The sequence below is a fragment of the Syngnathus floridae genome, chromosome 10 (genome assembly GCF_059516105.1).
Source record: "Syngnathus floridae isolate MCC-2025c chromosome 10, RoL_Sflo_1.0, whole genome shotgun sequence".
Lineage (NCBI taxonomy): Eukaryota > Metazoa > Chordata > Actinopteri > Syngnathiformes > Syngnathidae > Syngnathus > Syngnathus floridae.
Genome location: NC_142422.1, coordinates 5,880,621 through 5,908,407, shown reverse-complemented (window position 1 = coordinate 5,908,407; position 27,787 = coordinate 5,880,621). Strand labels below are relative to the sequence as shown.

At 40.3% G+C, this 27,787-nt stretch overlaps 1 protein-coding gene across 8 annotated transcripts; it reads right to left on the bottom strand.

Moving 5' to 3' along the window:
• Positions 1–298: 298 nt before the first annotated feature.
• On the bottom strand, positions 299–26,784 carry LOC148392130 (protein MTSS 1-like). 8 transcript variants are annotated; one of them, XM_088387500.1, is made up of 18 exons: positions 26,261–26,784; positions 24,288–24,349; positions 21,649–21,722; positions 11,587–11,671; positions 10,530–10,621; positions 9,458–9,532; positions 8,962–8,973; positions 6,930–7,087; positions 6,673–6,780; positions 6,481–6,578; positions 5,508–5,769; positions 4,566–4,673; positions 4,229–4,300; positions 3,390–3,617; positions 3,040–3,252; positions 2,811–2,970; positions 2,473–2,724; positions 299–2,207 (listed from the first exon to the last, which is right to left on the bottom strand). In XM_088387500.1, exons 1-18 carry the CDS (start codon positions 26,330–26,332, stop codon positions 1,690–1,692), a joined length of 2,649 nt encoding a protein of 882 aa, XP_088243626.1. In that variant the 5' UTR covers positions 26,333–26,784; the 3' UTR covers positions 299–1,689. The 8 variants fall into 8 exon arrangements, with proteins under 8 accessions (XP_088243626.1, XP_088243625.1, XP_088243628.1 ...); XM_088387499.1 differs by having other exon boundaries at positions 5,508–5,772; positions 26,261–26,783; XM_088387502.1 differs by lacking the exon at positions 4,229–4,300 and having other exon boundaries at positions 5,508–5,772; positions 26,261–26,782.
• Between the last annotated feature and the right edge of the window lie 1,003 nt (positions 26,785–27,787).

Here is a 27,787-nt window from a genome sequence, read left to right as displayed (position 1 = left end):
TTTTGATACACGATTATTCATCAAGTGAGGTTTCAGTCAAATAATGTTTATACGAAAGTGCATAAAAATCACAGTCCCATTTAAATCGGTGTCGTAAAAAGCATGGTCAACACTGACCCCTGGTGGCCAAAACGATGCACGCGCATGAGTAAATTACATTACTCAACACGCATGCATGTCTTTGTAATTTGACAGGAAACTATTCGTAAATTGAAAGGAAGGGCATACAGTAATTAAATACTTCCGAGAAGAAAAAAGATTAATAAAATAGTGGCAAAGTCAAAGTACAAGGAGCACATTCGTCTTTGTTGTTTTTATTATATTGCTGACATGGTCATTGCACAAAAGTACTATAGGGAACAAACTGTTCAATTGTGCAGACAGGTAGATATGTCTAACGCAGTGAGTGTGAAATTATAAACTTGAACAAAAACAACTTAACTTTCCACTCCTCAGAACAGAAGAGTATATACTTCTTAAGTCACTAGATACAGAACTCTGATATAATATATAACTGCTACACTAGCCATTTAATATGAATAGTCCATAGTGGATAATACATATTATGTACAAGTGGACGGCTGAAATAAGAGTATTTTGGTTAAGACAGGTGAGATTACAACACAAATGAAACAATAAGATATTTTTTAGAGGGGACTGCACTAAATGTATTCCTATATCATCAATATTAATGCTGATGAAGGGTTTTCATCGCAAAGCCAATACAGTTATGCTTGTGTGGACCTTCAATGGACTTATTTGATTTTTTTCTTTCAGCTTTCTCACCAGTCAGCCTTGACAAAATGAATTATACTGTAAATGAAGGTGAAATAATAGACCAACACTATATGGCACTAAAGCCGGAAAATCAGATAAGATGGGTGTCAATATCACTGTTTTAAAAGATATAAACATTGCAAAATGAAGAAAATAAATAGATGTTTGTAAAGCAAAATACTATTTACAAGGCCCATATGCAGTCACAACGATCGCACAGTGCTTTAACTGAAATGCAAACACACACAACATATGGCACAAGGCCCTCATGTTGCTGCAACAACTGTAAAATAAAACGAAATTTCTTAAATAACACAAATTTTAGTGGATGTGTTTCGATGCCGCCACTGACATAACATTTCCAACACCAGTTTGTCTACAGGTGATAGAATGATACACAGTGATGCAAACGAAACACTTTGTTTTCTACTAAACTTAAACTTTCATTAAAAAAAAAAATGTTTAACATATTTTTTACATAACATTAGTAAGGTCTATGCGCAAATAACTGCAGTATGAGGCAGTGCTAATGACCGCTAATAAATGCTACAAAAATGTTCTGTGTGTGTATACATTTTCCTGTAGAGCAGACATATGTGCTACACATCCTTGTTCAAAGGGTGATGCTGAAAGTGTCGAGCACTGTAAGAGCACGAGGAAGTACGTGTAAAAAGCATCAAAACGCTTTTTGGCAACACGGACAGAAATCAAACATTTAGCCAGGCAAGAGTGGGAGCGAGAAAACTTGTGAAAACAAATGGAAAAAGCAGCAAGGAGTCAAAGTGATCACACCGATGATCCAAATCATGTCGGAAGATATCCTAACACACCATCAAAAAGAGCAGGCGAAATTTTCCTATTGAATAAAATGTCATGTCACAATCTCTTTCCTTTCTCTCTGTGTTGTCGTAATCATGCGATGCGAGGTGCCGAGCGGTCATTGGTGAGGGTCCTCTTCAGCTTGACTCCATTACGGATAGCCACCAACATGTTGCCATCCGCCTCCTCTCCTGCTTCGGTTTCTCCTCGCTCACTATGAGGGTGCTGCTGGGCCAGTTGGTTAGCCGGCAGGACGGTGGGAGGATTGATTGCAGCCTGTCCACTCCAAGACACCCCAGGCGGCACTCCAGCATTGTCTCCTCTTGGGAACGTGGAAGAATCTGGACTCCCTCCGATCTCCTCTCCGCTCCTGCTCCCATTTGCCACTCCTGAGATGTCAGGAACTGTTGGGATTTTAACCGGGACGACTGGTGTACGAATAGGAATGGGACCTCCGCCTACAACTGAGCCTGAGCGGCGGGCAGAAGGTTTGGAAGAAGGGGTGCGGCGGATTGTGGCAACCCCTGGAGTGACAATAACTGGACCATGCCCTGCAGAATAGGACCCAGAGACATTATGGTATCCAGAATAAAAGCCCTGATTCAAACAACCTGTAGGGACAGAAACACACACACACAAAAAAAAAATCATGATTACAATAAGTAATATCTTAGAACTGACGTAATACTACCAACATAAGTGTCTTAAAATCAAGTTATGCCACTTGAGTGAAGGGAAAAACAAATGAAGTAATTTCGGTAGTGTGATGCCTTACACTGAGTTACAAGCTTGGTCATGAAACTCACTGAATTCATAAGTCAAGGTACCACTGTACTCAAAGGGAGAGGTGAGGGCACACGTGTGGGATGTACCAACCTGTCGGAGTAGGTGGATAAGGCCCAGAAGGTGTGTGGGTGGGTGTTGAGGTAGGGCCTCCGTTGGGGTAGCCCCCGTGTACAGGTGTACTGGGCAGGCCAGCTGTGGACGCGGGCCGCTTGGTCTGAAACATGCGTCGGCATGACTGGCCAATGTCACTGTTTCTAGGGATGGTGGATGACTTGTCAAAGTCGGGCTGCTGTTGCTCAGGATTCTGTTCCTCGGCCATTGAAAAATAGTCAAAATCTGACACTGGAGGGGATGAAATGGAAAGAAGTTGGGGGGGAAAAAAAGGTTAGTGACCAAACTCAACTTGCTGCTTGAGTGCTTTGTGTTACCTTGTGAAGGAATGGCGTCCTCAGAGCAGCAGGGTGTATTTGTCTGAGTGTTGTACCCACTGGAGCACTGGATTGAGTCCCGATTGGACCTCTGGGTGTCCAGTTCCAGGCCTTTTGATAAGGCAAGAGCTAGCTCATCATGGGCCTCAAGCTCAGCAGGCTGGAGACATCGACACATTTTAACATGGTTAAACTACCTGAGGAGACAAGCGGATATGGGGAAAATAACCTTGAGTGGTGTCCTGTTTCTTTCTTCCAGTGCGACCTTTTGAGGTGCATGCAGGTCAGCTGGAGCCGGAGTAGAGGTCGAAAGGCTTTGTGGTGCGCTGATTTCCCTGCCTGTAACTCCATTACTTTCCATTACAACTGGAGGCCCCTTGTCTTTCTTCTTTCGCAATGTATTGACCATGGGCTGGTCGTATGGGCCCGGTTTTGCCCAGTCCTGGAAAGAAACATTAACTCATTGTTCTGATCTTTTTTTTTTGGTTAAAGTAAAACAATTGTACACCTCTTTCCTTTCTTTCAAAACACAAGCATGGCATGTTTTGATCAGACCCTGGATTTTTTTTTAAGACAAACCTTCCAGCTGGGAACATGAGAGGAAGGGATCATGGGAGAGCCCATCGGGCAGTTGTGAAGGAAGTCTGGCAGGAGCGCTGAGGCAGGACGTGACCATGATCGCGATGGGCAGGAGGAGGAAGAGGAGGATGGAGGGAAGAAGGGGAAAGCTGTGCTGGTGCCTGAGCTCAAACTCCCACCATTGGTAGGGGAGTTGGCTGGGCTGTAGTGGTCAAAGCCATTGGACAGCTGCTTGTGTATGTTGGTGGATTACAACAAAAAGAGACAACAAAAACAAACGATGGGATGAATTACTGAAATGATAAATGATATGAGAATATGAGCAAAAAAAAACATTAACTGGGAGAACAAGTGTGGGCGAAACATAGTAACATTACAAATAGAATTTTAGTATCGCTGACGTAATTATATATATATATATATATATATATATATATATATATATATATATATGTATATATATATATATATATATATATATATATATATATATATATATATATATATATATATATATATATATATATATATATATATATATATATATATATATATATATATATATATTTTTTTTTTTTTTTAAAGAGACAGCACTAATGGGGATTTCTTCTTGTCTTATTGTTGATTTTCTAAAAATGACCCAGTTAACTAAAATTCATAGCAGTTTACTTTTTTTTTCAATTCTGCTTTGATTGTAATAAAATAACATAACATTTGTTTCCACGTACTGGGAATGAAAATTATATGACCAATTTTTAATGCCTAGTTACTTTTCACCCACCCTGTACAAATATCAAAATGGTACAAAGACCCTAAGGTGACATGGAAGAAAAACAAACCGTGTTCACTTTGCGAGGGAAGGCAAAATTTCTTTCTCGTTTTTTTCTTTCTTGCATGTCACCTTCAGGGCTCTGTAAAATTACATAACATAGGAGAAAAGCTAAAAGAAAATAAATGGTTTAACTGAGGAGACAAATAATGGAAATGACATTGGATCTGGAGTCCTTCTTTGGGACAGTTCGTACTTTCCTTTAGCTCATCAGAATTTTATTGTCATGTGAGGGGGAAAAACAGCCATGTTGACATCATGTTCAGCCAAGTATTAGCTTCAGTATGATGCAGGATGCGGGCAAGGATGCAGGTTAATTTGAAGCAGACAGTGGAAAAGTGTTTCACCTTGTCAACAGTATGCAGAGACGCAGCACCAGCAGGGGGGTTCCTGCCCAAGTCACTGTGAAGTTTCTCATACTCTGACGCATCAGAAGAGCTGGAACCAGCGCAAGGCTGGGGCAGCAAGCATAGCAGCAGCAGGCGGGGGCAAAAGATGGTAGCACACGACAAACACAGACAGAATAGCAAGGGCAAAGACAGAAAGACAGCGAGACGAGCACTATGTTAGACAGCACTGGCAACTTTTCCATAGTTCTAAGCAGTTAGTCAGATGTGCACTCATGTGACCGTACAAGCTGTGGAGAAGGTGCAGCGGGAAGTGCATTAAAAAAAATAATAATAAATAAAGGCAGTTATATTGGGAGTGTTAGGCGAGCTAAAAGAACAGTCATAAACATTTGTAATTTATTCATATTTCAAGCAACTACAAATGTTGAAATAAAACACAATCATTGCATTATATTAACACATTATTAACTTCTAGTGGGTAACTTGGTGAGGTCTGGTACTCATTTATTCCAGCCCTGCGGAAAATCAACGTAAACCAGCCGCATTCTCACATTTTTTTTTTTAATTGAATTTCAAGAATGAGACCTGTGAATAAGGAAACAGTAAAAAAAACTTCCAGCCTGCTTGTGAGTTACCTTTTAAGATGCACATTTGGAAAAGATATTAACTCAGGATGTCTGAGCCTCTGCAAACTCCGGTTTTTCACAGCGGTGGACAGTTTAATAGTAGCACGGGACTGACCTGCTTTGCCCTGGGCTACAATGGAAGCACACTAATTTCCTGTGCAGTCAACCTCACCACAGTCACATCAAGTTATTGCTCAAAATGCTCGTTAGGTAGAGAATTAACAGCTAGATCCCCCACTCGGATTATAAGTCAGACAACACAGTTGTATTTTCATATGGTGCACAAGTGTTTAGCAAAGAGCATGTCCCTCACCTTGTTTTTCGCCGGCATTGGTGACGATGACTTTGAGGATGTGCACTGATCATGCGATGAAGAGACAAAGCCAGAGTCGTGGGAGGAGATGCTGGAGAGTCGAGCCGGGGCCTGCTGCGACAGCGTGGAGCTGCGATACCGTTGGCGAGGTTGATGGTGGTGGAAGAGGTGGTGTGAGGAAGAGGAGGAAGAAGAGGAGGAAGGAGAATGAGAGTGAGAGCCACTTGATCCCCTGGAGTCACTACTGTTAACACTGTTCAGACTACTGTGACAGAGAAGGGAGGGAGGAAGGGACAGTCAACGGTGGAACAGATAACCACCCAAAGAGGTGAAGAAAAGGATGGGATTTGCATCAAGTGTCGGGAAAACGAGGAAATGAGGAAGGTAGGGAATCGGGGTGCGTGGAGGAAACAAGGTAGGAAATCATTAACACAGCAGCCCATGGTGATGTACTACAGCTCGTAATGACCGAGGCCACTTGAGTCATAATATAATCGGCGTACCTATAAAGTACACAAGCCAAATACGTAAAAGGAGGACTGAGATGGCTCTTCCTGAGCATATGGTGGACCGAGCTTGTTGCTTACTGTGACTATCGGGATTAAATATGTTTAGCTGGCACACAAGTTACAGTAAAACTATTTTTTTTCTTTATTGGATGGCAACTGACAGTACATTGCGAGACACATTGAATCAATGAGAGATGTGAACTGCCATTTAATGAAAAAAGGATCGCCTTCTGTCATCACTACAAATATTTAGCAAGCGTTTACAGCACAATGAATCATTAAAAACACAACTTACTGCTAATACCCACCACTAGAGGGCAGAACTAAAGGATGTTTCGTACAAGACTACAAAACCTTGCTGATGCCATAATTGTGAATTCATACCATAATCAAAGTCAAAGTCAAAGTAATGTACATCTATGTCCTCTATTTTCTTTTTTGTTGTGTATATAGTGTGTTGTTACCTGCACATGCTGGACTTCCTGGACGTAGGGGTGCTAGGAGAAGAGGGTGGAGTTTGGTATGACCAATTGTAGTCTGAACCTTTCAGGTCCATTATCACCTGGAAGGAACAAACAAGATTAAAATACTTGCACATATGGTGTATCTTTTGAAAGTGATCATAAAAAAAAAGTCTCTATATATTGCTGTATTACTTGTTCACTGGCAGGGGGTAGTTTGTGAGGATCAGATGTCAATGATTTGAGGTCATCAGAGATGGCTTGGAGATGGGTAACCTCTCCCAACATTGAAATCTCTTCATCCTGTAAAAATAATTTGTAGCAATCACAGTAAGTATTGACACAATGAACTAGTTTGTCCAAATGTGCATTAGAAGTGTGACCCCGTAAAGTTTTTTTTTAGTCTTGAGCAATCAAGAGGTGTGCAAAAGGAAAACCCAGACGCTACATACCACTACAGGCCGCAGCATGGCTACAAAGGCGCAGAATCTTTGTCTCTCCTCTATTAGTGCTTTCCTCAGGGCCTCTTTCTCAATTTCTTCCAGAAGAATGTATTTGTCATTGACATCCTGCATTGCGCAGTCCAACTGGGGTAGGATATCACCACGACCTGCCAGATGGAATGAGCACACACACAAAAAATTAGCAAAGCTCATAGACAGAAGAAAAAGATGAAGAGGAGTTTACAATACAATACTTCACTCGCCAGAGTTGCAAGTATTTTTTTTTTTGATGTGACAACTCAACTGTTGTTTACAAAAAGAAACAAAATGACAAAAAACAAAATTGTGTCATACGTGTAGGGTGACTAAATACATTGAACTCAGATCCAGCCATCCTGAGTTTGCAAATGGAGGTGCAAAGGTTGGCATTTGTCCAAAGCTGGCACATAAAATGTCCTGCAAAATCTGACACAGTATGCTTAAACTCCCAGTGAACACAAACATGATGACAAATTCAATGTATATAGTCCACTGAAGCTACACTACATCATTATGTATAGTCAAGTTTTAAAAAAAAAAAAAAAAATCATTACATGACGGACTAAATTACAAGCAATGGCAATGAGACATGACGAATGATGTCAACAAATACACACTGCAAGTTTCGTGGCTGCTTTGAGTGAATGGAGGTCATTACTGATCACGCCTGTACCCAAAGGAAGGAAATGCCCAATTACAATAAACTGAGAAATTTTGCAGCACTTCATGACAACATATGGTATATAAGTTGCAGTTCCATTTCACTTAAATGGCAAACACAACAAGTTTCTCGTGAGACTGTACAAAGGGAATGATGGGAATTATGGCCGAAGGGTGCATGTCATTTGTTTGGCTTAAACCGCATAACAAACTTGTGAGCTATTCTTTACTCCAGCATCTGTTTTTGTGTCCCTGTTTGAATGTGACATTGAGTCCAATTTGTGATTCATGCTATTGTTAACAAGTCATTTTTGAAAGTCCTACAATAAGTGGTGGAACAATGATTAGAACTTCAAAGCTTGACCTTTCTCATGGAGCAGTCGAAATGTTACTGTCGTGATGCCACAAGAGAAGGCAAATGCACGTTTATGTGGATCACCTTCATCACTTATACAGGAAAAATAATGAAATTATCAAATAGATTATAGACAAAATATGAGATTTTTACTGCTGAAAAGTGCTAAATAAGTAAAGTACCCCTTCAGTATCTAACACACTAGCCTCCAAAACGTTTCACTTTACCTTGCAAGTAATGTTAACAAGAAAATAGTGGGAACTGAACCGGCACATTGCCTGTGTGTGTGCGGTTCATGTGATCTGACATGCACTCACACACGATTAACCTCTCCAGGTTGCACATGAGCAGTGATTACATTAAGCCACAGTCATGGGCTGTTTGTTATAACCATGTGTACTGACTTTGCTCGTCTTAGGACTTTACATAGATGGGATGAGAAACTTTTTTTTATTTTCTTGGCTGCTTTAGAGTTGTGGCTCATCTGTTGTATTCCAAACGACTAGAAAGACGATGTTTGTTATTTAGTCCGTATGCTGACAAATCCCATTTTAACTGCTAATCAGTGCAAAATAACCATAACCTTCTTTAAAAACGAGTGGCTATTGATCCATGAGTTTTACACTTGCCTTTTCTGCTGTTAGCCAGATAGAGAAACTTGCTCTTTTCGTGCTGACTAATAATACGGAGCTTGGAAGCCAAGGAAAGTGTTGAGTGAAGACTTTAATTCAACATGCTGTGTAACCGCACAGCTTGAACGAGAAAAGCCATGAAAAAACAAAGGCAGGGAAAGACACATTAAAAGCGTCTCCGTTTCCTAGGGTATGGCTCCTAAACCAGTAGCATACTATCAATGTACCCATAGCAACCCCGAAACGTAAATTAAAGATGACATTTGTAGAGTTCGCCAACTGATACTCCATATCACTTGACAAAGCATTACAAATATCTACCTATGTATTGACACTTTGACACTGACTGACTTACCCCAAGTGTCAGCTCCAGGAAGACAAGGATGGTTATCAGAACCATATGTGAACAAGGAGAGAAACAAAGTCAACTGAAAGAACGACACCTTCCTTTTAGAAGTGTTTGCATTGCGCTCAGCCGGCGTATTTAACGTGACTTGCTGTTCAAGAACAACAAGGAATGATTGCCAAATCTGATTTACAAGTTCAACTGACGTCATGTTTTAAAACGCCAAATTATAAACATCCCAAAACATAGCAATATGTCCAAGTGCTTTATATGTGGGTACATGTGTTTGTAAATCCTGAGCCAAGAGAACTTGAGAGGGAGGAAAAAAAAAAAAACCTGCCCAATGCAAGCTACCAAGTAAGGCAATGTTTAGCTGTACCAGATTTGCACAAGTGTTCATCAGTCAGGACAAAGTAATTCTGCACGTCTCACTGTGGTCCTACTTTGTCATGTATTTTATTCACAAGACATTGGCATTAAAGCAAAATTAAGAGTGTCTTTTTACCTTTCTTTGCTTTCTTCTGAAGCTTCAGTGTGTCTGATGACTTTTTCTTGATCTCCTGCCGAGCTCTCTTGTACTCTAGTTCAGACAAACAGTAAAAGAGTGTGCAAGAATTTAGTCAACGTCCCTCAATGGCATAGCAGATTTATAATAATTTTTTTTTTGCTCAAAGTGATGACAGCAACTTGGCCTTACATGATATTTTTTTATGACGACATATTTTCCCAGATATTTTTTTATTTTTTTAATGACACTGATAATATTATAGAAGGTTACATCTTTTTCAAGCACCATTAACTTTTGATTCACATAAATATCAACTTTGGCATTAAAATATAGAACAATTCAAATACTATATACATATATCTCCAATAAAACAGAATCAGACTCTGTAAAAAAAATGCACTTAAATAGTAACACATGCCCAAAAAAAACTACATATAGTATGTAGCGGCAGAGTAAAATGAGATTCCTGAGAACTTTTATCTCCTTCACCGATCACCTATTTGTATAAGGCTGGAATGGCAATTTTTTTTTAGGAGGGGGATTTGTGCTGCCTAATAAACGTCAGCAGCATTCCTTTAAATGCAGGTGTCTCAACAGTGTTAGATGGCTATATCTCTTTCTCTATATAGCCAGTAACGCTACATGTCAGGCATTACAATTGGTTGGGACGGCTGTGTTTGAAATGGACTTTTAACTTAAGGGTCACTGTCTTGCAACTTTCTTCACACAAATGCGACATTCCAGCTTGTTGACGTTAGCCAGCCACTGTGTTCATCTGGATTGAACCCAAAACATTACCACTGTGGCATTAAGCTTTGGAACAAAATGAGTTCCATTGATTCTGCCCAATTTTCTGTAATTGTAAATACATCAGAAAAAGCAAATTCGAGAATGCTAATTCTTTCACACTGCTTCAACGCTGACAATGACGTGTATAAACAGACACTCATAAGAAAAGAACATTTATCGAGTCTGGGAAAAACTACGATGTCCATTTTATTTATCGAACAATAGGATGGTTAAGTGATTATGGTGACGGGCTTAAGTGAGTGACCTATGACTGTTCTACCTTTGGCATGGTCTTTATCCAAAATGTAGACCCCTCTTTTCCACTCCTCCATCTGTTCTTGTAGGGGGTTGATCAGAGCCTCCAGGAAGGTCCTGCAGAAAAATCATAGTTATTATTATTATATTAGTGAAGTTAATTTAAAATCTACAGGTCCTCCCACATTTTCAGTATACTTCATTGAGACTGACAAGGGCAAATATTTTCACGTTTAATTTTTATGTTACAACCTCACTGCAGACTTTACTGACATATTTGCCCGAAAACTGGCAAAAGGTGACATCTCGTTTGTCAATCATTAATAGGCAGGCAACCCGGGCAACAGTGTTTATATCCAACTGTGTCACAGTGGGATGGTAGACGCTTGTGCAGTCATATCTGTCAATCATTACCTCACTGACTCGTGAGACATTTGTGCATATGTGACTGTGTTTAAGAAGCTGCGAGGGCTCGGCAGCTGCAGGCTTAGTCCATACGATTAAAATTAGACTGCAACTCTCTCTTGTCAACATTTCTCTGTCTCAGTCTGTCTGTTGTCCTTCTGTCTGTCTGTCTATCTGTCAGAGGGTGGGTGGGTGTAGCTTCCACCTACAGGGTGCTATGGAGATCCGAAAGGAATGTGCTGAAATGCCATTTGAAATTAGAGCCCCTTGTCTGGGTAATGTGTGTGTGTGTGAAATGGCGACAGATATGCGGTGGACATGTGTGAGGGTCGACGTTAAAACATTCTTAATGCGTAATGCTATACGCATCGTCTCTCGCACAAGTACAGCACTACAGGGGGCACTCTCGCACATGACATCAACACTTGGCGCGTAGAGTGACACCACATGCGCAGAGATGTTTATTGGATGTGCCTCGTGAGGGTGAAAGCGCATCAAATGTGTCGCGTTACGACATACTCCAGGATGGCAGGCTTGATTGTACATGCAAAACCAGACAATCATACATTCCAGTCAAGTGCTGACCAAAACAGTACTGGCATGTAAATAAATGTCAGTCGTGCAGTACTTGAGCAAAGATAGGTGCCAAACATTCGCACACAAATTCAATTCCTTACATGGAGAACTGTTTGAATTTAGCTTCAATGCCACGATGTCTCATGCACATCCTGGTCAAAGCTGATCCAATGTCTCTGGTGCCTCCTGAAAGACAAAAATAGAAAAAAAAAACAGGCATAATTGAGTTGAGTGAATCAGTGACAAAGTCAGTGTTTGCTTCACTGGAGAAACGATATATATTTTCAAAGATCAGGACATCAGTTTCCACGTGACAGTCTCGCTCTCACAGTACAATGACCAAAAAAAGGAGGGAAGACGAAACTCGATGAGAAAAAAGTAAAATGGGAAAAAAAGTCACAATATGCCTAAAATGGCACTGAGCAGTTGAAGTGTCTCATGCTGATGGGAATTGTACAAAAACATCTACGCCTAGGTTGAAACAATTTCAGCAACAAACCTTAACAACAAGATGACTTCACAAAGCTGTCATTAAAACTCTTACTGGACACTTGAGGCCTGCCCGAGAAGTATTTCGTAATTACATTCTATGTTTTGGGCAGTTGATCACAAAGAAAGGTGACCACTGCGTTCACGAGGATGGAGATCGGCAGGACTGGAATGCAGAAACACTACACAAAGCTACAAAATTGACAATAAGAATTGCAGCAAATATTTATTATTGAATAAATTGTAACATCAACAATTTTTGAGATAGTTCTGTTGCCATGGCTGTAGCAGCCAGGCTACGTGACGTGTTATAACTAACCCAAAACACAATGGCTCATTATTTCATATCGAGACAAGACCACGATGATATTGAGGCCCGAAAGGCTCGTGTCATATTCTTTCCTGAAGGCTCAGCAGCTGTCCTTCAGACTGGGACGTCAAGGTGACTGACAGAACTTTTGTTTGACTGACTCAGGTTTCTGTGTGAGATTGTTCTTGCATGTGTTTGTATCTATATACGAGTTTGTCTTTGCACGACTTTGTGTCTGCAAGTGGGAAAAGGTGGGGCCAGACAGTTCTTAGGCGTGGATGTGTGGGACTGTGCTCTGGTGAGGTAAGCACCGTTTTTGCAGATAGCACACATATATTATCATTTTTATTGCTAGACACTATGGACATTTAATAACGTTTGTCCTTTTTTAATGAGCGAGCCAGAAAGTGTTAAGCAAGTGAATGATACTAACAACTACAAGATGCTCTTTTGTTTCTTGCTTCACTTGTGTGTCATCCATCCATCCATCCATCTATCCATCCATTCACCACTAGACAACATATTATTCTTGAGGGTGGGGCTAACAGATGTCAAGAGTACCACAGGGAGGCCATAAGGCCCAAGAAAGTGTTAGTCCTGGCAAAATCTCTTCATTGCACGGTAATTCAGCAGCTCAAGTCAGTACTGTCAGGGGAAGAGTTTGGTTTCAGCTGATAATGTATTTTTTTTCTACCACACCCGTACATCTGGATTTGATATGAAGCATATGGAAAGACCGCAGTCATCTTGAAGCAGTAACAAGAGTGCCTCTGTCAAGGCTTGGCAATGTGACTGCAATACCTGCAATCCGTTTTGTCTGAACAATGTCCCATTGAACGGAGAAGTCTCATCTGAAATGACCCATGCAGCCAAACGCGATGGGCATTGCCACAAAGGTGTCTACTGATGATGCTGACCCCCCCCTACGGCAAAAGTCAACGTGTGGCTTCGGCAACAATTGCCAGTTACCATGGAAACTGCATGTGCACGTCTAGCCCCTTTTATGTTGACGTTGGCATTTTGACCACTTTTTTCTGGGAGGCTGTTCTCCATAAACATCGCTTGGGAGATGAGTCGGGAGGGAGGGGCTAAGGTAGTACGGATGCAATAACAAAAGCAGGACAGAAGGTAGAAGGGAATGCTGTAATGGCGGTAGAAGTGGGGGCGGGTAACTTAACACCGGCTCAAACATTTCTCCTATTGTGTTGCTGTCCGACAAATATTTCATATGGCATACTTGATATGTCACGCATCAAATGATGTGATAGCGGGATGCCGTGTTGCACGAGCCTGCTTTGCTCAGTTGTGTGTCAAAGGAAAGGCCAGATAAATGTAAATCTTCTCTTATAGTTCTGGCATGCCAATTTTTGTAAAAGAGGCTTGTATATACTGTAGCTGTGCATATTTCGTGTTCTGGCTTTCCATAAAATTTACAGCTTGGTTCACATGATTTTAGGTGCTCTTTGTTTTTAGAAAACTTACTTCGAGCCAATGTCAACTTTCTTTTCATTTTCACGGCTACAACAATATTCTCATTAATCCTAGCCCAAAGTTCATAGTCATGCATTCTCTGCTGTGCAATAGCAGGAATGAGAGAATTCTCCTAGCTAAATGTGAACGTTCCTATGTTCTTGTTGTAAAACTGTTGTGGTCCTTTCTGGGTAAAACTGTTATACACAGTGCATCTACTCTGGCTAGCATCATGTGACTGTCACAAATAGACACAATTCAAGTTGGGTGCCACACACGCTGTCTGGCTCACATCAACAAGCACACGAAAACAAGCTCGGAGCACCTCAAAAGCAGACGAGCCTACCAAAGTGCTTTAAATGTGTATGTGGAGCGCTGTAGCTAGCTGTCTGCAGAAATAGCTGCATTGTGACATGCAGTTTTGCAGTCTTGTAATTATACCTGCTCAACATTTAAATAGTCGGGGTGTGGGAGTCATTGTAAGAAACAAGATAATTTTCATTGTTACATTTTAGTGAACAATAATCCTAACTTGACAACTTTTTTCCCCCATTGCATTACAGCATACATTTTCACAAAGTAACAGATTCAAAACAAATTAGTATTGGAGTAAGACACCTTTTAGTAATTCCGCATTTTTACAAAAGACCAGCACATTCAATAATACAGTGGAGTGAAGCTAAAAATGGTAAAAGACAAACTGTCACAGGTCATCAAGGACCTTGTCAGAGAGATGGGTAAATTATGGCCAGAAATTTAGGCAAACATTCAATTTGAGTTTCTTGCAGAGCACAGAGGTTGTAATCCCAGCAGTGTGCCACGTAACACATGTTTGCTGTTAAGTGGGGGGCAGTGGTTGCACTGATAAGAGGCTGGAGACCGTACAGCTGGATTCAAACATACGCATATATACTAACCCAGCTGGTCCGGGGTACTCTGCTTTAAAAAAATTAGAGCGCTAGAGAAAACAAGAAGGCTGCACTAACATAAGAAAGATGATTGAAGAATTAAAATGACTTCATTGATGGCCTCCACTTGGATTGGTGTACATTTACATGTACATTTGATTGAAGTTGAATCATGCAACTGTTTGCACTCAGGAACTGCGGAAAAAAAATTCTGATGGGAAACACCATGTTTCAAATTCAGAGGTCAACCAGCATCCCCAGGACAAATTGGAGTTGGCTTCGAGGTGTACATTTGGGCATGGCTGAAAAAAATGCAGCAGGAATGTTGAAACAATAGTACATTTTGCTTACTGCAAATACAACAAAAAAGACATTTTTGTGGCAGGGTGTAGATCTAAATATTCTTTCAACGGAAAACATTGTCTGCGAGACAATTCTGTCCAAGCTCGTTTTCTCTGAAGGCCGCAAACAGAAAATTTGAAGAATGCAAGAGCCACTGTTTTTTTAAATTGTGAAATGGGCCAAGTCAAATAATATTTTTAGTACAATGTACACAGTACACAGGCTGCTGAAAAATGGGAGGCAGTCCACAAATAGCCCCCGGGCCATAGTTTAAATATTCCCGCGGTACACACTTTCCTTTTGGAACTGTTGGCATGTCCAGATTGAGCCACCCACATTGCACTCGTGTTTCATTCACTGATTTATGTGCCTGTGTAATCAGTCTTTCAATATGACAGACAAATGCATTCACACTTACATAGTTGATCACGCGTGTGAATAAAATCCTTTTGAAAAGCAATTTAAAAAAAAAAAAAAAATCATGGGGAAAATAATAAAGATTTCAATGATGACTCACCTATGGTTGAAATTTTGTGAAATAATGTGCAAATGTAGCTTTTATTGGTGTGTTGTTTTTGCAAAACTGCAACATTTAATTTGCTAGCAATAGCAGTTCTCATTTGTAATAAATGGACATCATTGACGTTAAACTATGCAATAAAATTTTATTCATTCTAGCATATGTGTTGGGTACAATTCTGAGACTGGAAGACCAGAAGAGCCAAAACAAGAGGTGCAAGTCCAACAATGAGGACGTTTTTTTTTTTTAGAATAATAGCTGGTTTTATCAGTTTTTCCTGAATGATGGGGGGCTTATGTGCCACTCTCTTAATAGATCAGATGACAGCCAGCGTCCTGAGCAGTCTTACTTTGGCAACCTACATACTCCATAGTCAGAATGTCTAGCCTCAGTGGAAAGCCACAAAAGAACCGCTGTGGGCAACACACGCACACACACCTGCTGCAAAGCAACGGGTGCTGACATGCAAAAAAAAAAAAATGTCCTAACACATCTATCAACAGCTGTTGACAGAGGAGGGGAAGGGATAAGAGGCTGGAACATTAGCATTGAATGAAAAGTACTTTTTTTTGGTGACGGAATTAAATGCCATGGCGTCGACTGGAGTTCACAATGGTTCAGTTTTAAAAAAAGTTAATTTCTACTCATTCATCCAAGTTGATTTCCTTGTGAAAATGCTTCACAGACAAATGTCTTGATTTTATTGCAAGTTAGAAATGAGATCAGAGCGGTAGAAGGTGCAAAAAAACATTCAAACAGCCAAAATAAATAAAAAATGTGGAATTTCTCCAAGATCGTTATGGTAACAATTTCGAGTGGGGGCTTATCAATACTCACAGAAAATACTTCCATGAAAACACATTCTACACTAAGTATAAGGTGGGAAGTTATTTGTGGAGGGAGTAAAGATGACAGCAAAGAGTAATTTGAGAGTCTTCCGCCTCTGTGTGGTTTTGCAGTTTGGATGCTAACGAGGTCTTGGGAGCACGGACAAACAAGAAAAGATAGCTGACAAATAGCATTTTTGTTAACAAATTATTAAATGGGTCAATGCCTAGGAGCTCCATTCCAAGCATTCTGAATGTTTCTTATCAACCAATGCAATGAATGGGACACTATTAAGATCGTCATTGTATTTTTCAACAAAGTGTAATCTTATAAATTGACATGCAAAGGAGTAGTACAGATACATTTATTAGACTATAATCCAATGGAAGTTTTCTGTCACAGCTTCCCTAAATTAACAGCATCGGCAATCACCAAAATATTTGCATGTTAAAGTTATGGTAGTGGCATACTTCTGTCAAAATCAAAATATATTCTTGTCCAGTCATTTTCAAAAGTTCTGCTCAGCCTTAGTTCTCTGTTTCTCTGTAGGCTGTGCCCTGCTGCTTACTTGCTGTCTTGAGTTTTGTCCCAGTTAGAAAACAATCGTCTGGTTCAATGACTGGCTAAAGTCAGGACCAAAATAAATATTCAGGGCAAAGTACTGATTGCTGCATGGGAAAGTACCCGGTCGGTAGCAAAACAACTTTTTAAGAAGAGACTTATTTTACGACAGTATGTATGTCCCCTAGTAAAACACCCGCGATAACATCTTAAAAGCTGCAAGATGTTCCTTTTCACCACAGACATTCTTGCTACATAAACAGCGAAGGCATTAGACATGACATGAATACTTAATTAATATCTAAAATTTCAAATCACAAACATTGCTAAAGGCAACTCCTTGCTGGTGCAATCTGCTGTGATGATCCAATTAGTCAACTAATTCCGATTATTATCGGTGACTCGCGACATAATTGCAGGTCGAATTGCAGCTTACAAGTCCTCTAAAAAACAAAACAAAACAAAACAAAAGCACATTACCGGTGATGGAGCGTTTTAACAGTAACTGGAACCTTGACTTTTTGAAACCACGTTAAACCGTCAAACCAGTAATCAGTCCCATGTCTACTGGTGATCATTAAAACCAGATAAACAGAAGACACTGAGCAGTTTCCAACTAGAACACAACACTGCTTTTGTCCGAAATAATGACCAACAGATTACACCCACCATGTGTGCCTCCGTGTGTGTGTGTACATGTGTACATGTGCCACTGATACTGTCAACGAGTAAGTGAGGTGACATTATCCAACCCGGCGTCACCCCATATCCATCCGCCCGCCCACATACACATGGTCTTCACACAAGCACATCATTCATTGAAAGGGCTTCATGAAGTGTCTGCGGCACAACAAGAAACAATCAGGACCACTCAACTCGCTGGGTCGCTTTCAAAAGCGGCAACTATTGAGCAATTTCCAAAACAAAACTATGAAGTCAATCAGGGTTTGCCCCAATGAAAAATTTGCTATTTTGACTTTGTATTATTTATATCTTGTTACTTTATTGTCTCGAGGTCTATCAACCTTCTACCTCTTTGGCTTTCAAATCCTCATGATGAAGCGAATAACATTTTAGTGTTGGTTGACAGACCAGCAGATAAACACCTGCCTTGGCAATCATGAACGTAGACAGGCATGCCAATACAAAGAAGCAAGAAAATGCTGCAGAGCGCAATAAATTAAGACAGAACGTTCTTGATGAAGTGCGAAAAGAGTCCCTGAAAAATATGAAGTCTTTCATTGTAGTCCCGTATGAAAGCCAAAGTTCCTGTCAAAGTCACACCAACGATGGCCAGATTAATGCTCTTGTTTTATTTGGGTTTCAGTCAAGCTCCGGTAAGGTAGAAGCTCCATATCTATGAGACCTACTGTGAGAATGTAAGAGCCTTCGTGCTACTATAGAACAGAGGATGGATTGTTGGCTGGCAGCCCAAGGTCCAAGGGGAATGTGGTCTTTAGAACAGCATTACTTGTTGAAGAAAGGAAAAACTAAATTTAGAAAACACGGGGCCTTGTGACCGCGTTCCCGACACGACTCACTGGTCTGGCCAGGTTCATGTTTAAACAAAAACAAAGTGCAAACAGAGACAACACCCACAAACAACATTGGTGACACACGTGCAACACTGATTCTTTCTTTCTCCGACAAGAGAGAGATTGTTAAGCCTATTTCGTTTGTCTTGAAAAAAAATTGGTAGTTATTTCTTCTGTAATGTAAATTAACTCTTACCTAATATAACCTTAATTTTATTGTTATTAACATGCCCTTCAATAATTATTAAATTGACGCCTTCAGTTTCAATAAAGTTTGTTTATATACGTCATCATTGAGTCACGCTGCTTCATTCAAACAGGCTGTGCAAACAACATGGAAATGGAGAAAAATGATTAGCATATTCAAAGCTAAGTTTTCAAATGGCTGCACTTGTACAACTACACAAGGTTCAGTGGCATAAATGGAGTTAGTTCCAAAGGCTAATGCTCTAGTGACAACATTTTGGTTTCAAGCCAAAAGAACACGGAGAGGCTAGCTAACATCACCAAGCTGGGATGTTGCGATTGTATAAGTCGCAATACAACAAACCTCATCGTCCATTTAAACATAATCATCAATCCTGACACAAAACACGGCAGAACATGGTTGGCCGTCCATTTTGCGACAGCTTGCATTTCTAACGCCTCACAGATGGCACTTCATGGTGTTATCGATGAAGAGATGCCGCCATTCAAGTGTTGAGGAGATCAGCGTTTCAAGAAATGCTGTAGACTTTAGTACGTATTGCTTAAAAAAAAACGCTCAATGGAAATATTTTACTCTGACACTTAAGATGCAGTTATGTGTGTCAATATTTGTGTAAGGATATTTTTGAAACGAGGCCCTGGCTCTTTTATTTATCTAAACTTTTTCATAGTTCATTTGTTGTTCTACATTTTAATGCCAATGTTTGCGATGTTCGAAGGTTAAATGTTAATTGCTCTTCTACTTGAATTATTATTGTCATTATTATTTTCCCATTGATGTATTGTAAAATTGCGCCATGAAAAAATGCAATGGTTTTACAGAAAATATATTGCGCTAAAAAATGTGCTTTCATGACAGGCAGAGTTCTAAAATGTTTCACTAAGTGTGTCAAAAAGAGAAGTGTGCATATTTTAAATATTTATTTGGATTTAATATATTCTGTATTTATCAACTGCTGTGTTGCTTGGGGGGTGTAGACACAAGGTTGTGCAAACTTGTAAATGGCAGAGTGTGTTTTTGACCATTTTGGTAGGTAGTTAAATTACTGGCTCCAGCTATTTGTACGTTTCACAGGATGGGGTCGGGTCAAACTTGGAGAACAGAGACTTAATTCAGAGTCATCCACCAAACTTGTACAGAGAACAGGATTCTAAGCGGGATAGAGGACAGACATCGTACACGCTACGGCTAAAAGTGAAAAAGAGGACAGACTTTTCAAAGGGGGCATTGAGGCAGTGGCCCGCTTGAGGATGTGAGGCTGCTCTGTAACCAAGAAGCCGAGCCATGAATTGAGCACAGCAAAGTTTCCTGTATGGTCACAGAGAGCACCGAAATGTACGTCACTGCACAAAAGGAATAATAAGATTTCCCATTTTTTCCATTTCTAATTTAAAAAAGTTTGCGCATGATTCAATAGGCAACAGAGTCAGTTATATGACAAAACCAGGCAGTGTGTTTTCTCATTCAGAATGATGATGATGTAAAACGAGGTGACAGGGAACAACGGCGGGGTCAACGGGGGCAATGATGGACACATCACTGGGCAAACGTAAGATGTGTTTAGCGTGTGCTTGGCAAAATGTACGCACATGCACACGCTAACGCCTATGCACACATGAGAATGCACATACTTGTGCTGTGAACATGTCTCCACTTAGGTTCCGGTGTGCTTCAGTGCATGGGATTTAATGGTCATTGTTTTGCCCCCTTTTGACTCTTGTAAAATCAAAGAGCTTATGGACTTGGTGCAGACGCACACTCATTAGTAACCTCCTATATGCCTCTTAGAGTTTTGGTCCCCGCTGTTCGTCATCCACATTTAATGAACTCAGAGCTATTAGTGAACATTAACTCAACTTTCCCATGTCTGCTTTGCAAAACCTTATGCCAAATATGGACCCTCATTAAGCACGGCAGAATTAACCTCAAAGAGTGGTTGTCATGTGAATTGTAAAACTGTGCATCTCACTAACACTCTACTAACACAGGGTGTCCTTATGCAGCTCGTGTTTTTAGAGCATTTAAAGAAATCTTCTTGTAGCATGTGAAACGCTGCAAAATGTAACTGTAATCGTTTATAATTTCTTATTGCACTAAAGACGATCATCCCGATCCCCCACACCCCAAAGTTTTAACAGAATCAAACGAGTCTGTTGGAAAATGATCAATCCGTCTCAGCTTTTTAGTGGTACCACTGATAACATTGCCAGAGCAATGACTTACATCTGAAGTTCTTTACAACTACAGTATAAACATAAGAGACCGACGGCTGTCCCAGAGTCGATAGATCAACTTGTCAATCTTTACAACGTGAAGGCTTTACGACATCAACTACAAAGACGGCTGGTGCCTTTGAAAATTGATACGTGTTCGGTCGATTGTCTACTTTACAGTTATGCTTCAATTTTTTTCACACTTCGTACAAATCCGCAGGTCATGGTGCGGTTCAGTTTGAATGGTTACCCATGGGTAGCATGGTTGTCCGTTTGTCAAGGGGTGGTTTTCTTTGTTTGAGAAAATGTGCGTTGTGTTTTCTTCTGATCACTTTATAGTTGTGACAAATCTGTCAAAAAATCTGAAGTGTGTTTACGAGCATCCATTAGGTAACGTACGAGGCAGTGGAATGATGTTGATTTAGGACCGAAATGCAAAAAGTCATCTGCTATTTATAGGAGAGGGGGGTGGGGGGGTGGCTCAGGTCAGTGCTGGGGAAGGAGTTGATGTCTCACTCATAAACACACACAAATATTTTCCTTGCTAGTCCAAATGCAGCTGGCTTCAAATCAGGGGAGGGAGCATGATCAAAACAAAGCTACAAACAGCAAAATAATGAATTTATTACCCATATGTTAAAGAAACCAACCATAAAAAATACTTCTCTGCAAACTGGACAACTTAACTGGTGTCAGTTGATTTTGAACTACAGCGAAAATGTTTCACTTGACCAAAGCACCTGCGTTAAATGGCGCCGAGCCATTCATTTGATTCCTACCTCTTGAATTCGTTGCCAGGTCAGCCACTTTCTGAAAGGCATCCAAGAAGGCAGCCAAGGCAACCACTGTGGCTCTAGAAGATGGAAAAAAAGAGAAGAGCTTCAGTTACAAAAAACACTTTATTGATTGATCCTTACAGAACAAACATCCTATTTTGCAGTCTGTGTGCTGGTAACATGAAATGAGTGAAGGTACACACATGAACAAAATTGTTGGTACATTTCTGCTAACAAAAGAAAAGTCCGAAGTGGCCAAAGAAATAACTTAAATCTTACGAAAGTAAATGAAAATCTAATGAAAATCAAGAAATGACAATAAGACATTTTGTTTTGAACTGTGATTCAATTTGTCAACGCTTGTTTATTTCCAGGGTCCGAGAGAGAACCTTCGCACTAAACTGGGGGAAAGTTTTTACTATTGCTTCATTAAATTACCAGTATGACAGAACAGAATTAATAACGTAAACAACTGAATTCCACAATTTAATACCAAAAATGTCTTGAGATTTTGTATGCAAACAAACACCACTTTTCTTATCACTCAAATATCTCATAAAACGTAGCATTGGCTAACAAGCAGTTTGGGGGAAGAGTTTAGAAAAAAGATCAAGGGTGTGGCTTGACCATGGAAAAAAAAAAAAACGTGGGCACTCTCAAATTCCGTTCTATTTCAAGCACAGCACAAGCAATGGAGGAGCTACAGCCAGCAGATCATTTATCCAATACTCATGGATCGAAAGCTCTCCCAAAGTCTGGTCAGCTCAGGTTATTCACTGACAAAAAGTGGATTCCTTCAATTTGAAACAATATTTGTAAAACCATTCTTAAATGGTATCAAATGTCAAAAAGCACCTGTCCTTAATGTGAGGGATTCAATTTTATTGTTGTCAGTTGAGGAAAGCCTGGCCAAGCCAACCTCCACTCCCTATAGACTGAGTGCTCAGCCGCCGACAATGATACATGGACTGCCACCATCTATTCTTAGTGCAGCGGAAACTGGAATGTAGCTGTGGTTGATTTGCATCCTGGAAAGAAGGTGAATTCGACACCACTTCTGACACACTAAATTCCAACAATTTTCAGATGAATATGTATGTCAAATGTACTTAAGCCATTGCATGCAGGCATTGAACATAATCGAAATAACCAAGCTCAAACTGATTTTATTCATGCCTTGAGGGGCTTCTTTCCTTTTCCACAACCCAGAATAAATTCTTCATCCCTAGACACAGCTGCATCGGCCAACAAACGGACCAAAAAAGTCCATGATTAGAAATCAGCTAGCCTTTATTCTACACCATACTTCAAATCAAAACGAGCAGGAGAGGAAAAAGGCCATTGATGGACCAAAAAATGGCCAAACACTGTAATTGGTTGATTTCCTAGGTGCCTTGTGAGAGGGGTGCAGAGGGTCTAAATTACAGAGCAGTACCCCAAGGACATCATTACACACATAGACACATGCCACAAGCGCTGCTGGCAAGCCACTTATCGGTACCAAAGCGGGAAGGTGGGTGTGTTTGTTTTACCATGTGTGTGTCCATTTATGCAACCCCGTCCCAGAACAGATTACAGAGCTCCATGGGTGGATGGGGTGTGGGCTGGCTATGCTGTGGTCAAAACCGCCACTTGTGCCAAATTGGAAGTGGCTATAGAAAACATTAAAGCGGACCCAAAAAAAATCCCGATAGTGGTTTACCATTAGGGCAAGAGGCTCACTCTTAGAGCTCAGTCTCAAAACTTGGAATCGATCCAGTAGTAATCGCGATTGCCACCATGGCAAAGTCGAAGTCCAGTAATCGGGGCAAAGTTTGAAATCCCACAACAGGCTGTCTATAAATAGCGCTTGTTGCACCCCTGACTTGGATCATCTATGTCAAATGGAGATTCCTCTCCATTCGTTCCGTCGTAACCTTTTCACCAGCGGGGTCAGTGGTCGCAATGTACTCTAAGACTAGCAAATTGGGAGTCATTAGCAACAAGAGCACAAATGCTCCCCTGAGCTAAAGTATGACAGGGTCACATATTTAACCCCTAAATGATGGTAACAGTCGAATAACATATCACCATCAATCAGTTGTAACACTGAGAAAACAGAGGAAAGGAGCACAGTGTGGCCTCTGGATGCTATTGTTAAGTCCCTGAGCCTTTATACAGCTGTCACCATGAGTCTGTCCAGGAACACGTGGACACTTCTTCGGCAAGAAATCTGACGTACATCGTTAATCAAAGATCATTCAAAACGGCAGGACAGTCACAGCTACAATACATAGGGAACAATAAGCTTTTATCACAGCTGTCGTAAGTTGTTTGTCTACTGACACGTGGCCACTTAAAGGCGCCCAAGAGAAGTGGCGAGAAGTGGCGAACATTGTTAGTAGAAGACTGGCAGGAGGTGCACAAATTTACAGCCTGAAGAAGACAATTAGGACTGAGACATGAACAGACAGGAAGGGCAAAAAGGATGTTGAGAGGTTTATTTAAATTTTGGAAGGACATACATATTATACTAGGTAGGTAAAAAGTCATCTTTGATAGAATTGCTATTTTTAATATAAAAGGGGTCATTGGTGAGTCATTGATACAGTATGAATGTAGCTCCACAAAAAGATGAGCCATGTAATCATGCAAATGCTCACCTGAGCTGTGACTGCAGCTTGCCTGCCTTGGTGATGAAGTCCTCCCAAATCGGGTAGCCGCTCTGTGAACGAGAAAAACTTTGTTGCGATCAAGACAGATTTAACAATCGCCGGATACATAACATCTGATATCGCAGGTGAAGAGATGTGCAAACTGTTGCCCGAACAAATGACTCTTCAAATGATCATTTTACCTTCAAAAAGATCAGAACGATTATGAACACAGATATTTACCATCATGTCCTGTCGGTTGCAAAATGGGTCACTGGCTTCTTTGGGAAAGGTCCCCTCACAGCAAAACTATTAATACCATGTCATAATGAGCCCGGCACCTAATGGGACTCTAAATTTACCAAATTGAGGTCCACCGCTTGAAATAGTTGAATCTAAACTATGGCAGTAAAAAAAAAAAAAAAAATAGTGTTCAGTCGAGCCTGCAGGCTATGAAATGGAACTCAGCAGTGGAACGGCACAGGATAAAGAGAGTGAGGGCTTGACCAAATGTTTGCCAGTGATGTGCTACTACTGTCAAGTGCCTTAGGAATGTTATGTTATGCTGTCAAACATTACACCCAACAATGAAGCTCTTGCCGTCTTCTGACTACTCTCTCTCACGTCAGCATGGATCAAGAAAGCTAACAGAGGAGGATTGCAGAAGGAAAGGTTGCACGGAAAAGGATGCTGTGCTAGTTGCTTCATTCATGCGTTTGTACTTTTCATATAGCCCAGGGAAGACTATAAATACTGATTCGGGGTAATGTTAAATTATTCGTGTGATCAATGGAATAATTGACAGAATAATTGATTATAAAGATATTTGTTTGTGACGGCCCTACTATCCACCACACTTTAGTTGGGATAAGGTCTTGGTGTTTGGGTGCTGTGCCATTATTTTCCCACACATGGCATTGTGTGTTCCTCCCAAGTGCTCCCTAACCAACTTCAAACACACAGCAATGTTTTCTTTTTTTAGACAGCTATGGCTTCCTCCTTGGGATTTTCCCATGAAGCCCATGATAGTTTAATGATTTGCGTATGGTAGATTTGTTAAGAGAGATGTTGGCATGTGCCAGTGATTTGTTAAGTCATCAGCTGACAGTTTTATGTTGGTTCTTTTTTTTTTTTTTTGTTTTGGCAATCATCTTTCCAGGATGGCCACTACTTGAAAGAGATGCAATAGTGCTGAATCATCTCCATTTATAAAAAACTCCTTTTACAGTTCACTATGATCGTCAAGACTTTTAAAGATACTTTTGTACCCTTTCCCAACTTTTGTAACCTTTTACAACCAATCCTGATCACAACCTGATTGAGATATGGTGGCATGACATTAAGGGAGCTATTCCCAAGAGTCATCCCAGGAATCTTGGACGTTATTCCTAAGAAAAGGTCAATCAGTTATGCAATCCAAGCATATCTTCCTGTAAATGTTTGTTGTTTAAAAAAATACATATAATTGTGTTGTATGAATTTAAGCAGCGTGTTTATTCTAACTTTGATTTAGATGAAGACCATGCCACATTTTATGATCAATTTCTGCAGAAGTTTAAAAGGAATTCCCAAATATTCACCTCCATTTCACTCCAACTGTAGGAGGCTGATATTAGAGACAATATTGACTATGAAATTAAACACCGGAGCGTAAAGGTTTTTAAATTTCTTTGCAAACCGATGCCTGCAGCGCGCCCCCCATACGTCAACCCCTATGCAAGTAGACCCCGCGGACGTTATTACACTCCGTCGGTCACATTCTTTCCATTCCTCCGGGGCAAGTACAACAGCTGAGACAGCAGCCAATTGTCTCTACAAGTCGTCTCTGTCAAAAGAGGGCGAAATAAGACGTTCCACCTGCTTGTCTAAAAAATGGATCATCGCCAACAAGTTTCACTAAGCAGTAACGTCTCAAGTAAATCACTCAGATGGTAGTCTAGCCGGGTCTGTTGGAAGCTGTGCGATAACTTCTTTCATCTTACCTTCATGTCTCCGATAAGAGTTTGGAAAAGTCCTCCAAGTGCACTGCAGTCCTTCTCGATAACAGCCTCCATTTTCAGAGGACCACCTCCAAGTGGTCACCCTCGACTTGAGCTCAACACCTCTGGTCCGAAGGTGAGGGCGGAAGAGTCAACAAGAAAAACAAAAATAGAGATTCAAAAATAAAAAGAAAAGGGAGATCCGATACTGAGTTATCAACAACAAGAGGCGTTTTGACCACAAAGTTGTGAGGAGAAAAAAAAAACTGCTCCCGGTGTACCGTTCACTTCAAAGAGGCTGTTGGAACGAGAGTAAAATTTAATTCCCACTGTCGTCTCCACGCCGTTTGCTTAATAGTCATGTTAAAACAGAAAGTTCAAGTGAAGTAGAAACTATCAAAATCTACGATCCTCTGATGATATTGACAGGTAAACCGGTTGAAATTCCCGGCAGAGTATTCTATCGTCTCTATCAAAAACACCGACTGAGAGAGTCGGTGAAAAACACCAAGAGCGAAAACATGCCAAGCACGCGATAACCCGGAGAAATGCACTTCCGGTTGGCTTACAAAATAAAAGCAGTAACAAGGGATGTGCAACTAACAGGAACACGCATTTCCGAAGCAGATTAATGACAAAAATGCTTTTGAAGATGGATTTTAAAAAAATACGTGCTAAAGTTTCTCTTGCGTAAAATGTACAATTCAACTTTTTTTTTACAGAAACAAAAGTTTTATATTTAGTTTTATGATAGTTTTATATTATCCCTCATTCTATTTGACGCCATTATTTTGTAGAAAATATATATTCAATGTCTATCAGCGTTTTTTTTTTTATTATTTAAGAATTTGTTCACTCTTAATGTGAAGACTTGGCCGTTACCGTGATGAAAGAGGTCAGTTAAACAGAACTAGCTTGGATGTTTGATGTTTGAAAAAAAGAAATAAAAAGAAATATTTAAGAACACGTCTGTGAATAATTAACTGTGACAGTTTCTCATAATAGAATATTTTGTACCATCAAGTTCCACGATTAAAAAAAAAAAACGTACCGAATGTCAGTCAATGAGCGTCATCTAGCGACTGATATTTGAACGACAACAGACGATGACATTTACCCCATATAATAAAATAATAAAAATAAAAAAAAGGGTCTAACTTGCAAAAAATAGCCGTTACGGATATCGATTTCAATGTCCCAGCTTGAATAAAAACTTTTAAAATGTCTTTAAATTCACAATCTGTTCACTGCATGCCAGGAACTAAATGTTTCACTACCATTTAATTTTATTTCTCGTTCATTTTTTAGGCTGGGGGTGGATGTTCATACGCTAACTTTCACATTGCATTTGAAAATTAGTTACTGTAATCCTGATTTCTTTCCCCCTCCATGTTCACTGTCTGTAATACAAAACTCACGTTTAGCCACTAGAGGTTGACAGTGAGACATGTTTTAAACGGAGACTATGTTTCAGCTTTCAAGATTAAAAACCGGATCCGTGGTGTAAATTGGCTCATTTGTTTGTTTGTG